Source organism: Betta splendens, chromosome 13 (assembly GCF_900634795.4).
Source record: "Betta splendens chromosome 13, fBetSpl5.4, whole genome shotgun sequence".
Classification (NCBI taxonomy): Eukaryota; Metazoa; Chordata; class Actinopteri; order Anabantiformes; family Osphronemidae; genus Betta; species Betta splendens.
In genome coordinates, this window is record NC_040893.2 from 18276491 (window position 1) to 18291953 (window position 15463).

At 46.8% G+C, this 15463-nt stretch overlaps 1 protein-coding gene across 10 annotated transcripts in view; it reads left to right on the top strand.

Moving 5' to 3' along the window:
• tenm4 (teneurin transmembrane protein 4) overlaps positions 1–15463 on the top strand; it is a 104855-nt gene that overhangs the window by 70517 nt on the left and 18875 nt on the right. For 6 of the 10 annotated variants that reach the window (XM_029170574.3, XM_029170576.3, XM_029170578.3 and 3 more), the window contains 9 exons: positions 925–1044; positions 3866–4127; positions 5067–5334; positions 5426–5569; positions 7109–7358; positions 7750–7770; positions 9665–9897; positions 10618–10772; positions 14551–15428. In XM_029170574.3, the coding sequence (XP_029026407.1) occupies positions 925–1044; positions 3866–4127; positions 5067–5334; positions 5426–5569; positions 7109–7358; positions 7750–7770; positions 9665–9897; positions 10618–10772; positions 14551–15428 (2331 nt within the window). The remainder of the gene's footprint in view (positions 1–924; positions 1045–3865; positions 4128–5066; positions 5335–5425; positions 5570–7108; positions 7359–7749; positions 7771–9664; positions 9898–10617; positions 10773–14550; positions 15429–15463) is intronic. The other 4 variants (XM_029170575.3, XM_029170577.3, XM_029170582.3 and 1 more) reach the window with 1 other exon arrangement.

The window sequence follows — 15463 nt, forward strand, 5'->3', positions numbered from 1 at the left end:
CAGCGCTGGGTTACCTTCAGTAGTAATTTTATGTAAATTGGCGTAGATGGATCTTTGGTTGTGAATCCAGAGATGCAGAAGAGGTTGTTTTTGCTTGTTTACTGTGTAGTGGTGGGTAGCCAAGGTCTTCTGAAGGGGACCTGGCCTAATTAACATAAAACTGGGTTCCTAGGGACCAGGATAGTGTGGGGTGAATGCTCTTGCCTCTGGTAAGGACATGTTGAGGGCAGCGACTAACATGCTAGTGTTAATTGTTTCCAGTGCGTGGCAGTGTTTAAGACCCAAATGTATTAAAAATAGCCACGGTCTAATGAAAAAGTGACAGCGAGGCATTTGTTAGGGGGCCCGTTTTTGCAGACTAGCCCGTAAACAACGGCTGACCATGACTTGGGCCTTGCTAATGATGACACCAGGACTCGATTGGGGGGATGTGAAGGAGCAAGGTGTCAACTCATCAGTAAGATTAGAGGGCAACTTGGACGCCTTCCCACTATTGATTGTTGGTGACTGATGATCACATCTAATTTATGCAGCTTCTTCAGACCTGTTGTCACTCAGGAAATCTGTCGAGGTCTCGATAACCATCCAAGCAAGTCTTGCAATCTGCAGTCCCATTATTTACCACTGTTACGCTTTTTTTGTTTTGTTTTTAATTAGAACAAAACCAATGTAAAGCTTCCTTATCTCATTACCCTTCCGTTCCCACTGGAGAAACCTCTAGAGTGATGCTGGGAGTTTGTTCTGTCTGAGTGGGTAGCTATGTACACCTACGGTATATGTTTCTACTGCCAGGATAAACATGCACACCAGGTCAGTACATTAGTACCACAGTAATATACTGAAATGCAACAACGCCATCACTCAAACTGTCTGATACAGTAAAAGGCTCCAGCGTTGTAACCGCTCCATGTTGTTTCCAAACAGCCATGCTTGTGTCATTCGTGGGCAAGTGGTGACCTCGGACGGAACGCCGCTGGTTGGAGTCAACATCAGCTTCATCAACAACCCCGCCTTCGGCTACACCATCACCAGGCAGGATGGGAGGTAGGAGACCGCACAAGCACGCCGAGCACCGCCGGTTCCACTACCTGCCACCCAAATGTGGACTGCTATGATGCTTATGTTATTATTATCAGATCCTGTGTAGCTGTCCTGAATTTTAATGATGGAGGGGTAAAAAAAAAAAACACAGTTGCTTTGCAAACTGCGCTGCCATTGATCTGCTTTGTGCTTTCATTTGGTCCAATTTTGGCGTTCTCGGCTCAATTCCCAGAGAAATCAAACAAAGCCCTTCTGGTACACTCATAAGTTATGCTTCAGTAGCAGCAGGGAGGAGAAAGAGTAAAATATGCCAATTCAAAGCAGCTCACTGGGGCTATGAAAAACTGTGCAGATGGACATTATTTATTTGACAATGGAAGATTTAGAGAATTAGGTGAGACGTCCGACTTAATGAGGTTGCTTCTTTCTAGTTTCTTGATTCCCTTTGATGTCATGGGTGAAATTTGTGCTTATTGGTTTAAAACTAAATGCACGGAAACACACATACGGCGTCACACGACAAGCCTCCGTATAAATCCTCTGGACAGAATCTAGAAACCCTGCGAATAGACTCGCCATCCAGCTTCTCGTTTCGTTTCAGCGCCGCTAGGAGCCTTTCGCAGAAAGATAAATTGTTGTGGTGAAATGTTGAGGCAAAAACAAGCGACTTCTCTATGTGGCTTTCTTTCCTTTGAGTGACTCGTTGCCAGCTGCTTTGGCACCGACGAGCGTCTCAGGGAACTCCAGACAAAAACCCCAGTCTGGTTTAGAAAGAGAAGCACCTGAGAGGAAAAGTGTGCAACGTTCCCTCCATGCGCTTAGTTCTTTCCTGAATGTTTTTCACATCAGTCATCCTGCACGCTGTCAATCTCCGGTCCCCATTATCTCTCATAGTAGTCAGTGTTAGGAGGCCCTGGTGGCAAAGCCAGCCCCCTCTATCACAGCGCAGCATGAATTGGTGTTTGCTCTCCAAGCCCCACTTCCTCCTCACGCTTTTATCAGCCCCTGGCGCTCTAAAGGCCCCGTATTTCCTGCCAGCTTGATCTTGATCATTCTTACTTCAGCTCATTCCTTCCATCTTGTTGTTAGTCTTCACTTTTTTTCGAGTTTCCCCCAAATCTCTCATCTTCACCTTCCTCGCTTCTCATCTGCTGCTCTCCAACTCGTCACGTTCTCCGGCATCTAATCTCTCCTAAGCACTATTTCACTGAATTCCTTGAAGTCTCATGCCCTGACTTCCCTCGTCTTTATCGTTTCCCCTTTTTTCCTATGCGTCACTCCATTTTTCCTCAGCAAGCTCTATACTCTTTTTACCCCTTCCTGCATATGTGTAAACACTACTCCATCTCCCAGGTTCCCCTGTAAACATGCCCAGTCGCCTGCAACTCCCCTGCAATCACTGTAAACAGGTTCAGTGCAGCGTGAAATCAGAAATGCACCTGTTCAGCCACTTAGAAATAGGAAAGCTGTCTCAACTCATTTTTATGATGTGTTCTTTATTGTCCAAGGGCTTAGTCTTGTAAATTACCTCTTTCACTATCTTGAAAAGTTTTGGCCTGAACAAAGGAGGTTAGTTGACTTTCTTTACAGCTGTGTCACCATTTTCAAAACGGACTCATTTCCTGTTTTGCTTTGCTCAGTAATGAGTAAATGCTGCTCTGGATTCTTGCTTATTCCATTAATAGAGTCTTATAGAGCAGATGCTGAGACGTCCATTCCAGTGACGGAACATGGTTGTTATTTATTTATTTAATGTTTCTTTTGTGATATAAGTCCAGTACATCTGCTGTGGCTGGCTCACATGGCTTGAGGCTGTTGTCATGATTGATAACGGCCAGCGAGTCCCTTCATCAGTGTCGGCCCAGACACGCCGTGAACATCCACAGCCTGAGCCTGCAGGTTGTCACGCAGACTGACCCGCTCCGGTGCCGCGGCTGCTGATGGATCACCGCGGCGGAAGGGTACCGCCATCGCGACCCCTACCGGACCCGCAGACTCCCCGCTGCTGGACCAACCAGCACGGTCCCAGACCTTTGTTTACAGCCAGAGCCAGTTAGAAGTTTATCCTCGAGGGAAGTTGGGCCGAGCAGACTCTGAATTTAAACCACAGTAGCCTCATTTAGAGGCTACCAGTTGGTCCCGCTTCCTCACCTGTAATTTGGAAAAAAGCTTCAGTGCGAGGTGAAGGCCGTGTCCCAGGAGCCCGCAGGTGACCAGCTGCTAATTGGCTCTTAGACTAAACTTCCACGAGCTGCAGTGTAAGTGTGGTGCAGGTGCAGCCGTGCTGTTGTCGCCGTGCTGCATTCGGAGATGATGAAATCACCAGAGTGCTGCTTGTCTACTAGGACCCGGCAGGTCGGTCCAGAGGCAGAGGCCATTTAATGCAACACTGGATGGGATTGCATTGCGGGGCTTTTAGACTGATGTTTGAGTGGACAGCCTTCGTCTAAGGGATCGATAGAGAAGTGGCGGCTGCTTCCATCCTGCAGCACAAATCTCCCTCATATGAGAGTGAGCACAGCAGCAGTGATTTACACACACACGCACGCGTCTGATTCACCACATGCATCTGCTGTTTTTCAGTCATTAAAGAAAATCTACTGACATTAATTAGGAGGTGGCCTGTGATCAGTCATTCTGTGTTTTGAGTCTTGTCTGCTTCTTTAAGATAATGCAAAAATGTGAAATCTCTTCTTTCTGTGACAGTCTTCATTTATTATTACTACATTCACTTAAAACATATTTTATACTGCACACAATAATTATCACTTTATTAATTGAATCCTGTGAATCCGCTCTGACGCCGTGCGTTTCTGTGTTCTAGTTTCGACTTGGTGACCAATGGGGGCATAGCTGTAGCTCTCCGTTTTGAGCGCGCGCCATTCATCACCCAGGAGCACACTCTCTGGTTGCCATGGGGACGCTTCTTCGTGATGGATACCATTGTTATGCGGCACGAGGAGAATGACATCCCTAGCTGTGACCTCAGCAGCTTTACGAGGCCCAGCCCAGTGGTTTCCCCAGCTCCTCTCACCGCCTTCGCCGGCTCCTGCACCGAACGGGGAACCATCGTACCCGAGATCCAGGTGATGGTCTGCTGTTTGCCCCTTCTCGCTTCCCCACAGGTTGGGATCTGCCTGTGGGTGATTCATTCCACGTGCTGGAGGAGACGCTGTAGACGTTTTGAGTGTAATAGTAACTCAAGCCCATAGCGATGCTGAGATTTTTATCTCTCTAGTGTGGTTGCGTTTGTTTCTTCCTGGTACAAATACTAATTTGCACAGGTTTTTAGCTGGATGTGTGGCTGCAGCGCCGTGTGTCTACCAGGCCTCCTTTTGCCCTTCTCTAATTACTTCATCTCCCATTTTGCTGCATAAGATTTATGGCATATCATTGAATTTAGTGTGCCGGCCAGGCTATTTTTAGCCGCCGTGTCTTTGCTAGTTCTTTAAGCTGTAAGTGCAGTATACTGGGACATCATCCAATTTACATTTGTCCTTATCAAAGGGAAATACAACTTAACCAGGCTCAGCCGCTGTATCCACTCCCAACATTAGAGCCGTTATTGGGCGGCGGTGCTATTAGCGCTCTTACGTGGCGTTGGCTGCTGTGAAGGCAGGTGGTGAGAGGCGCTGAAGTATAGAGGAGTCGACCTTTGATCCTTGTATCATCAAGAGGTTTATTTCCCAGGGCTGCGTTGTCTGTTACTAAAATGGTTTTTATTGCTCAGTATATTTTAAAACTGAAAACTCCGAACTCGCTGTCACTGTTACAGTCTGATGTTGTTTTGTTATTGTTATGTGGATCGATTACAGAGAGGGACACGTTATTAAGTAAGTTATAAAGGCTGCTACCTTGAGGACAGTATTGTAGAATGGATGTCTTTGATTGTTATTTATGTCCAAATATTTTGTTGGGGGAATAGAAGACAAAAATAGGTTTTTAATCCGTTTATTATTCACAGTTCTTGTCAGAAACGTGTTTGCTTCCTGTCGCTGATGAGCTTTGTTTCTGTTTGTTCACAGTCTCTGCAGGAGGAAGTGTCTATACCAGGGACGGATATGAAACTGGGCTATTTAAGCAGCAGGACCCCAGGTTACAAGTCAATAATGAGGGTGACCCTCACCCACTCCACCATCCCATTCAACTTGATGAAAGTCCACTTCACGGTGGCGGTGGAAGGCAGACTGTTCAGGAAGTGGTTTCCCGCAGCTCCTAACCTCTCGTATGACTTTGTGTGGGACAAAACTGATGTCTACAGTCAAAAGGTCTACGGCTTGTCTGAAGCCTTTGGTAAGTGATTAAATATGTATTGCTATCACATCCTATTCTACGCGAAAGGCACGTGGTTCACTAACGCTGGTTTGGCCTGTTCTTTTTCTAGTGTCTGTGGGTTTCGAGTATGAGTCATGTCCAGATTTCATTCTCTGGGAGAAGAGAACGGCTGTTCTGCAGGGCTATGAAATCACTGCCTCCAAGCTGGGAGGATGGACCGTAGACAAGCACCACGCTTTAAATATCCAGAGTGGTGAGTCAATTAACGAGGCTTCTGTGAAAACCTGCTCATTGAGTAAAACACCTACTCGAAGGATAATTTCATCTCACTTCACCCCAAGAAATCCTCATTTTAACACATTACTGTGCTTTCATTTGGGGAAGCGTTAACTTGGTCAGTTATTCTTGCAAAAGCCGGTATTTTGGGTGCGACACCTTATTGATTTTCCACTCATCATCCTGAATGTGTCCGGGAGAACAGATAAGTAGCGCGGTGCCGTCCAGTGCCGCAGATGATGCTTTCAGTGTAACACTCACTTGTCCCCACGCCTGTGGCCTTTTGAGACTTTTTCAATAAAGCGTGTCATGTAGCGGCAGATGGATCCGATTTTTTTTTTTATTACCGCTGTTCATTTTTAGGTGAAGGGGGGGTCAATAGTCTTAGTGCCAGCAAATTACTCCAGAAAGGCAGCAGTGGTGATGAAGAACTTTGGGCGGCGCCTGTCACTACAAAGGCTCCAGTCTGTGTGAAAGGCTCATCTTATCTAAAAAGTGCTTAGTTTGATGCCACGGCGATTTGTCAACCTGCTGAGTGTGACTTTGTGGAGGGGGAGCTCCCGCCTACACCCCCCCGCCCCCCTTTGGCACCTGCGTGTCCCGTTCCTGCCCGGCGTTTTTAGAATCATCCCTAATTTAATTGCCGTCAGTCGGCTACTCCCAGCAGCAGCAGCGGCTCTAAGATTAAATCATGTCCCAGGAAGGGAATGCTTGGCTGATCTTCTCTGATAGACCAAATGTTGTGCTAGCGAACGAACTCAGGTCACCAAGCAGCATCAGAAGCGACGGCAAAGGCGCCGCAGATGCTGCATTTCAAAAATGATTAAATTGATAAGGAAGCAGAAACATCTTTTTTGCATATTTGAAAAATTTCCAAGAGTAGATTGGCACCGCTAATGGAAACAGCGTGTACGCCTGACTGCCTGTGTATGAACTCTGCTCACGCTGCTTTATTTCTGTTGGTGCACAAAGCTGGTGGAGGTAGGAAGTCAGGCATTTTGCCATTTATAATTGGGGCAAATCATTTTTTGTGATGCCTATGTGGGAATTGCCGAGTCTCCACTTGTGCCAAGAGCCTTTTGTCCTCTCTCTGCCATAAAATGGTGCTGGTGTTTCTGCTCTCGCTGCAAACACAGAGCAAATGAAATGGTTCCTATTAGCGGAGGAGGACGCACAAACATTCACAATCATATCTGATTGTTGTGTGTTTCACTTGTGCTAATGTACAGATTTCTTTGACTCGCTAATAAATAATACCCTCCCACAAAGCAGCCTGCCTAACTTAATTAAGTAAATGTTTGAATTTAAAACATATGCTTCAAGCTCCTCTGTGCATCCTCACACCAGCCTGGGAATCTGTTCTTCCAAGATTCTTCAATTAATTAAGGATTAGATTCTCTATATAATAAATAAGAACTCGTGAGAAGCAGTTTAATTTACATATACATGAAAATAGAAGCTACTGAGGAGTTATTTACATGCATATAGTCTTTAAACTGTTAACTTTCCTCATCAGGTATTCTTCACATGGGCAACGGGGAGAACGTCTTCATCTCTCAGCAGCCCCCTGTAATTGGGAGCGTGATGGGGAACGGGCGCAGACGCAGCATCTCCTGCCCCAGCTGCAACGGCCTCGCTGATGGAAACAAGCTGCTGGCGCCGGTGGCGCTGGCTTGCGGCTCCGACGGCAGCCTGTATGTGGGCGACTTCAACTACGTGCGGCGGATTTTCACCACAGGGAACGTCACCAGCGTCCTGGAGCTCAGGTAACAGAGGCGCAGTCGGGCCGCGTTCACTCAGATGGGCCTGCACACAGGTCATAAACCACAGGACTCAATTGAGATAGACAGAAAAGCTCTAAAGGCCCAAGATTGATGGTCCTGCCTCTCTCGCCCACCTGTATCAGCGGGAGCCTGGCCCTGATGCGGGTTGAAGAGGATGTAGTGGGTTATTAATGGAAAATACCCCTGGAAAAGATGAATTCCTCTGTTAATGTCAGCAAGAAATGAGTAGCTAGGAAATCTAATATTCTGTCATCATTCGCGATCAATTAACTCTGTCCACTAACAACTGTTTTCCCTTATTCTATCCACTAACAACTAACATTTCCTCTTGTTTCTCTCCTCTTATTTTCTGCTGCTTTTGGCAAACTGACAGAAATAAAGACTTCAGGCATAGGTAAGCTGAGCATTTCCCTAAATTAATAAAGAACAAGCCACGGTTCACACGCTTGGTATCGACTTGACCTTTGGAGCCCATTTCTGATGCACACTTGTGAAGCGCTAGAAGATATCTCAAAGTTTCAACTGCATAATTTTAGTGGGTTATTAACTGACTCTCCTGAACGTCTCTCCAGATTCTGGAGGACGAATTACTGTCTGTATGTTGGTCAGTGGAGGCTGCACCTTCAAGTCCAATTATCTAATATTATGGTTTTAATTAAAATAATTGTACATTTAAGGCCATGGATGTTTTTGAGCTACTGTAGATTTCAATGTTTGTTGAACGCAGTGGACGTTCAGTTCTTTGTGTGTATATTTCACTGCTGGTTTGCTGTAGGATGCAGACGACTCGTCTTGCCATGATAGGAGGCGGTGAGGCTGCTATTTTGTCTCAGGCAAAAGACGGCTGATTGATTTTCTGTCAGAGGACCAGAACGTCAGGAAACGAACACGCAGCCGAGCTGAGGATCAAACGCTCGTCCGCCGGCCTCCGTTTTCAGGAGTTGCCATCTTAACAAAGCTCCGAAGCTGCTGTGTCAGTGTTTATTTACAGCACATAAAAACATCTGGAATGTCCCCATTCACTCAGTTTGACCCTTAGAGTTGTTTTTTTTTTCTGATCCCTAAATGTAAATGTGCATGTGATAATTTACGCACATTCTCCGTTTGCTGCAGCAGCACAATGGAGACATCAAAGGCCCGTCCCCTTGGTCTCAGCACTCCAAACCCATTTGCCTTTTAAAACGGAGCTTTATCCAGGAGAACCCAGCGTGTGTCTGTTTGGAACGGGTGGCTGCCTCCGTTTGGCGTGTGACCCCCCGCTCGGGCCGTCCACGCCCGCGTCGCAGCGGCAGCATGCGGCAAAATCCAATTATCTTATACAAACTAGATGCTGTCAGTGAATATAGATGGGGAAAATGACCACAGCTCAAGGACAGGTAATGACGCCTCGCAGCTCCGTGGGGCCGGCGCTGTTCAACACGCCACCAGGAGCTGATAAGGTATCAGCTGATTGCACCAGGCAGATGAAATGCAAAGCAGAATCCAGTTATTGATGTTTGCTACTGACCTACTCTAAGATATGCAGTGTTCTCCTAAGCCAGCTGCTTGTACCTGTAATACACTGCGGACCCACACATCAGTCAACGTGGCCGCTGGGCTGATGTGACATGTGCGCCCGAGGTTTGCTCCCGTGTCCTGTCATCGCCGATTCACTGAAGGTCAATTGTCATTTAAAATTACATAGCGGAGTTGACAGTAGCACAACCACACCGCGCGCCCGGCATTGTCATGTCGACAATAAGCCACAAAATACCCTCAAGGTTGTAGTTGAAATTCTGTCTTAATGTGCTGTGAGTGATGTTCTGATGACAGGTTCCACCCGTAACGCTTATTGGTTCTGGCAGAACCGCATCCCGCCGTGATAACTCCTCCTAAGAGAAGTTCCTTCTAATGGACGACTTAAAACCTGCCGCAGGATCAGGAAATATTGGTTTAGCTCAAAGTGTTGTTTTGAGTCCACGTCATCTGTGTTTTCTGCGTTGCATTTGTCTCCACACTCGCTTTACTCCCCCTCCTCCTCTGACAGCAGGGATTTCTAACTAGCTGACACAAGTTCTAAGCTCCACCATTATGTCATGTTTAATCTCATTCTATTTTGCCATGTTTAATCTCATTCTTTTCTTTTCCCTTTCCATGTCCTTGGTTTAAACTGTAATTGCGCCCAATTGACTCTGTAAATGGCTTTTGAATCCATTTTAATTGCATTATGCAATGTTTCTTATTGAAAGCGCTGCAGCCTTTCTGGCTTTATTGACCCGGGCTCCTTCTCTTCTTCTCTGCTCTCTTAGCAACAGCCCCGCTCACAAGTACTACCTGGCCACCAGTCCGGTGAACGGCGCCGTGTACCTTTCCGACACCAGCAGCAGGAAGGTGTTCAAGGTGAAGTCCCTCAACGCCGTGAAGGATGTGGCCAAGAATCTGGAGCTGGTGGCCGGCACCGGAGACCAGTGCCTCCCGTACGATGACACGCGCTGTGGGGACGGTGGGAAGGCTGCGGAGGCCACTCTGACTAACCCCAGAGGTAACGACTGGATGTTATTATGATCAATGTAGCGTGAAGTGTTTCACATCAGCTGTCAGCCTCTCTTTTTTTTTTCCTATGTTTTCTTCAAGTAAACTAAATTGCTGGATTGTTGAAGCCAGAACACCCAGAGGCTAGATCAATTTAATTTCCAGCTCACACACGTCTCTTCTGCTGCCTCCATCCTTAACTATGTTCGCTACTGGATCCGTCTCTTGTTTTTGTTTGCTTATTTGGTTGATGCATTAGTCACTAGATCACATGCTTCCTCTTTGTCCTCCACTTGCATGACAGTTTGATTCATAGATGCGTAAATAAGCCCTTAAGTCCCTGTTTGTCCAGTCTTTTTTAGAAATCTCTTCATGATTGTGCCCATTATGTTATTTCTCAGACACTGAACTGAACTGAACTGAAAAACACAGAAGACCTCAGCTTCATTTTTGTCCGAGACTGAAATCAAGAGGGAAAGATACTGTCCTGATGAACGTTTAGTTGTAATTGAATCGATACCTACGGCACTATCATCCATTATGAACTATTGTTCTATTGTTCCCTCGTATTGATTGAAAAAAAGCAACTCTGGCATCAGTTTTCATTGCCATGATTAGACTTTAATTTTTATTGTGCAGGATAGGCCTTAATTGTTATTCAGCATCTCTCACATCCTCACATGAAGACGCAGACAAACACAATGACGCCTGGACATATGTTTCTCTGCAGGCATCACGGTGGATAAGTACGGCGTCATCTTCTTCGTGGACGGGACCATGATTCGCAGGATTGATCAGAACGGCATCATCTCCACTCTCCTGGGCTTCAACGACCTGACCTCCGCCCGACCTCTCAGCTGCGACGCTGTGATGGACATCGCTCAGGTACGACCCCTCTGACCTGCGCCGCCGCACGTGCTCTTCTGTCTCTCGGCCTGGACCCGTCTCCCTGCGTGACCCTGGCCTCCAGGATGCACACGGGCGCCCTGTGTGTTTCTGTAGCTACGCCCTCACAGCCCGGGTCAAGTGGCCGTTTCTTTAAGATTCTCACAATAGCAACTGAAGATGATGAGGCAGTGAAAGGTCACAGACATTTAGCACTTGGACTTTGCTGTATGGACATAGGGCTTGTTTTCAGGCTGACTAATGGTTTCTATCATCAGTTAAGTCGATCTCAAAAAGTGTCTTGAATCATAAACAGAACCGCAGAAATATAGACATCAAGAAAACAATTTGCAGCAAGGTCATGCAAATACAGCTGATTTGTTTCTTTCACAGAACAAATGAAAGTTTATGTTGCAGCCCGTTTCCTCATGTCTGACCAGAGACGGACGTTCAGGGCATTAAGCAGAGGATGGTATGGATTCATTACTTTAGAAAATTATTATTTCGGAACAGCAGCCTCGAACACAGCTGTGCCACACCGATGAATCGCGAAGTTGAAATAATGACGTGTTCATCAGACAAATATTGATGGGAAATGAAAATGAGCTGGAGGTGGAGTGAACACAGCACAGAGTGGAGCAGGAGCCAGAGGTGGCACTGTGGTTCTGGCGGCTTACACATCTGCTTCAAGTGGCCAAAACTGCATATGGCCAGTGACCTACAGCTGCAGGGGGATGAGGAGAATGACCTATCGCAAACACGTGCGTGCACACACACACACACTCACACACACACACACACACACACACTCACACACACACACACACACACACACACACACACACACACACACACACACACACACACACACACACACACACTCCAGCCTCGCATGTCCACATCACACGGAACACGCCCCCAGGCAAGGACGCGACCCTCTCTGGCACAGTGGATGAGACGCTCTTTGCACACGCTCCGCAGCCTCCGCGCTGCTTTTTCTGCCTTTCATAATATTTTCCACTGCGAGTGGTTAAGGGTTAATTACTATACCTGCCATAGCTGTAATTGATCATCCACCCTGCACAGTGGTAGTGTTGTTCCCAGTAGCTCTAATTGTTTCAGCTCCCATTCTTTGGCTTTAATGGTTCCAGTGGCTGTGATTCATGGTGAAGTCCTCACCACACGTGCAGGGACCAGTTTGTGTCTGGTACCAGTACAACCAGTGAACACGCCCCCAGGGGCCTCGCGCACCCAAGCTTTCTGCCTACGTGGAATGATGTATTGGGCGCACGGAGCAAAGCCTCCAGCTGCCCGGCCCCGGGGACGCTCCATCCTCCTCATGAGTCCCTCCCACCAACATCCACCTCGCACATAAGCGCCTATAGATGCTCGCCCTCCCGGGTCCAAGGCAGACTGACTGCAGCTCCACAACGATGACAAATCACACGAGCGCTGCCAGAGACACTCAGACGGTAAAAAGCATCCATTAAAAATTCATCCAGGGCACATAGCTTTCTACTTCAAACACTCCCCAACCCCTCACTCTGGATCATAGTTTCTCCCTCTCATCACAACGGCCATTCCTTCTGGTCTGCCTCACCTGTCTCGTTTTTCTCACGCCTCCGATGGGGTGATTTTTATCTGACCACGCCATCTGTTCCCAGTCTCCTGCAGCAACATTCACTCAGTTTGCAGCTCTGCAAGTTTTTGTTTTCTCAGCATCTCATTATTAATCAAAAGGACAAGCGTTTGACCTCATTGAGGAATTTTAAAATTAGTTTATACCGAAGACCAAGGTCCTTGCTGCTTCAAAAATCTTTTCCATTTCCCATTTCAAGTGTTAAAAATGTTACGTCTTCACATCTCCTGCTGCGTTAAAACTTAAATAGAGGCGAACCGTGTCTCAAAACAAGATCACTTGAGCATATTTCAAGGGTATTAGCTACTTCAGAAAGCTCTATCAAGGCTCTGGCTGTGACATTCAATTCAAATCTGAGAGGGACTTCAAATACTGACATATCTGCTTCAGACAGGCATCATGCTGGTACAAGCAAAGAGTGAAGAGATTGCTAATGGAAAATGTCATTTTAGTTCTAATACAAGTTCAAATACATTTGGAAAATAATTTTGTGTTTTGTTGATGCGGGCCTCTGGCTCACATCCTCACATGATGAGCAAATTTCGGGCTTTTTGCTGGTGGCAGACAGGAACATCTGACAGCTCCCCACTGTATAAAGAGAAGGGTCTGATCAGGTTACAGGATATGGGACAGAAGCTTGGGAAATATCCCCTCATCAGTCAGAGTGGCGTGAAAACCTCCTTACAGGCAGCTCCCCCGAGCCACTCCACACTCTGCCTCATGAAATATTTAACCACCAGTGTTGACAAGAAATAGGTTTTAAGAAATTGAAAGTCTCCCCTTCATTTCCCAAGTAAATGCATTTTCGGCTCACTGAGAGATGACATGGATCCACTGCCAGTCTCCTGTTTGTTCTATGGGGCCGTGAGATGCCCCATTATATAACCCCCCTCCGATTGTGGAGGATGATGTGAGCTGTGTATGAACGCGACCGCGCAGACATTCAACATCATCTCTGTAGAATTCTGAAGTCATTGAAATGAATGATTGTGTCAGCATTAACCTCTAAATGGGAAAAGTGTGAATTATGGGCAGAAAGCAGGTAAACAGGCACAGCGAGCTGAGAGGTGAGTCACTCGCTCAGACCCCGGGCACCGTGATACCAGGCGGCATGTCAAAAGCAGTAAGAGTCGTGTGTCAACCTTGACTTTTTTCACTTTGTTCCATATTCATCAGTAGAAACCTGAGGCATTTTAACCTCGTTATGGGATTCATATGTGTCAAACCAGTATTTCGTTGCAGTATTTTATGCTGATGCCATGATTTGTTGTAGTCATGGATTCTCAGTGTGTTGCTAACAGACACATCGACTGCTACTGTACTTTAAGTTGTATGCTTCCTCTCAAAGAATAGAAGTAATTGTCAATAGAACTAGTGACAAAGTGTCCAAACCGAACCAGTCTTTGTATTTTGCACCAAGTTTTAATCAGTGTCCTTTGTTGGTGCTCTGAAGCCTCCATTGAAATATAGCACACATTATGTTCATGAGATATCCCCCTTGGATTATAAGTGAGCAGGAGACAGTGAATTGGATGAATCCAATCATTCCAATTTGTTAAAAGCCAGATACATTGTTAGCAGAACAATAAGTCATAATTTTGGATGCCAGAGGCAGGCTAGACTTTAATTTGGTAAGTGTGCTCTAGTTTCTTTTCAAGGACTCATGCAATCTCTAGTCAATTTAAAATTAATAACCCGAAGCGAGGAAAAACAGTAACTTTGTGGGGGTTAAGGGTGCAGACGCCCGGTACTTTGGTGTCCAGAGTCCCAGTGATCAATGGCCACGTTTCTTTCTTTTCTCCTAATCTGATCAGCGGAATGATCACTTCTTGTTCTGCTCTTCGGCACCACTCCTCTTATCCCCGCTGATCTTTACAAACACGCTTTCGTATTTCTCCTTTTAACAGTATCCTGCTCCTTATCAGATAATAAACTGTTTCAGAAAATACTTTGCTTACAGCGTAGTCTGAGCGGCCGCCTTTTTCACAACAGCTTCTATCCTTTCTGTTACCAGCGCTCAATGATTCTTCTTTTCAGGTTGTGTTTTTCTGTGATAAAGTGAAAAATGTGTGGATCAATAGGACCATGGCCTCTTTGTGCAACCTGAAGCTGATAGTTTGCTGTTTTTTTCCCTCTTAGGTGCGACTTGAGTGGCCCACAGACCTTGCAGTGAGCCCCATGGACAACTCCCTGTATGTGCTGGACAACAATGTGGTGCTCCAGATCTCAGAAAACCATCAGGTCCGCATTGTTGCTGGTCGACCGATGCACTGCCAAGTCCCTGGCATTGACCACTTCCTCATGAGCAAAGTGGCCATCCACGCCACGCTGGAGTCGGCCAATGCCCTCGCTGTGTCCCACAACGGCATCCTATACATCGCTGAGTCAGACGAGAAGAAGATAAACAGAGTGCGACAGGTGTCCACCAACGGAGAGATCTCCCTGGTTGCAGGAGCACCGAGTGGTTGTGACTGCAAAAACGATGCCAACTGTGACTGTTACTCTGGAGACGAGGGCTACGCCAAGGACGCCAAGCTGAACGCGCCCTCCTCCCTGGCTGTGTGTCCGGACGGGGAGCTTTTCATCGCCGATCTGGGCAACATTCGCATCCGCTACGTGCGCAAAAACAAGCCCTACCTGAATCCGCTAAACATGTACGAGGTGTCCTCCCCCATCAACGATGAGCTCTATTTATTCGACTCCAACGGGAGCCACATATTCACGCAAAGTCTGACCACGGGCGACCACCTGTACAATCTGACGTACACCGGGGTGGGGGACGTGAGCAGCATCACCGATAAGAACAAGAACACGGTGATCATCCGCAGAGACACCACAGGGATGCCTCTGTGGCTCATGGTCCCCGACGGACAGACGTTCTGGTTCACGATTGGCACCAACAGCGCCCTGAAAACTGTCGCTGCACAGGGACAAGAATTAGCCCTGATGACCTACCACGGAAGCTCAGGACTTCTGGCAACGAAGACCAATGAAAATGGATGGACAACCTTCTTTGAGTGAGTGATATTAAGTGCTTACTAAACACCTTTCT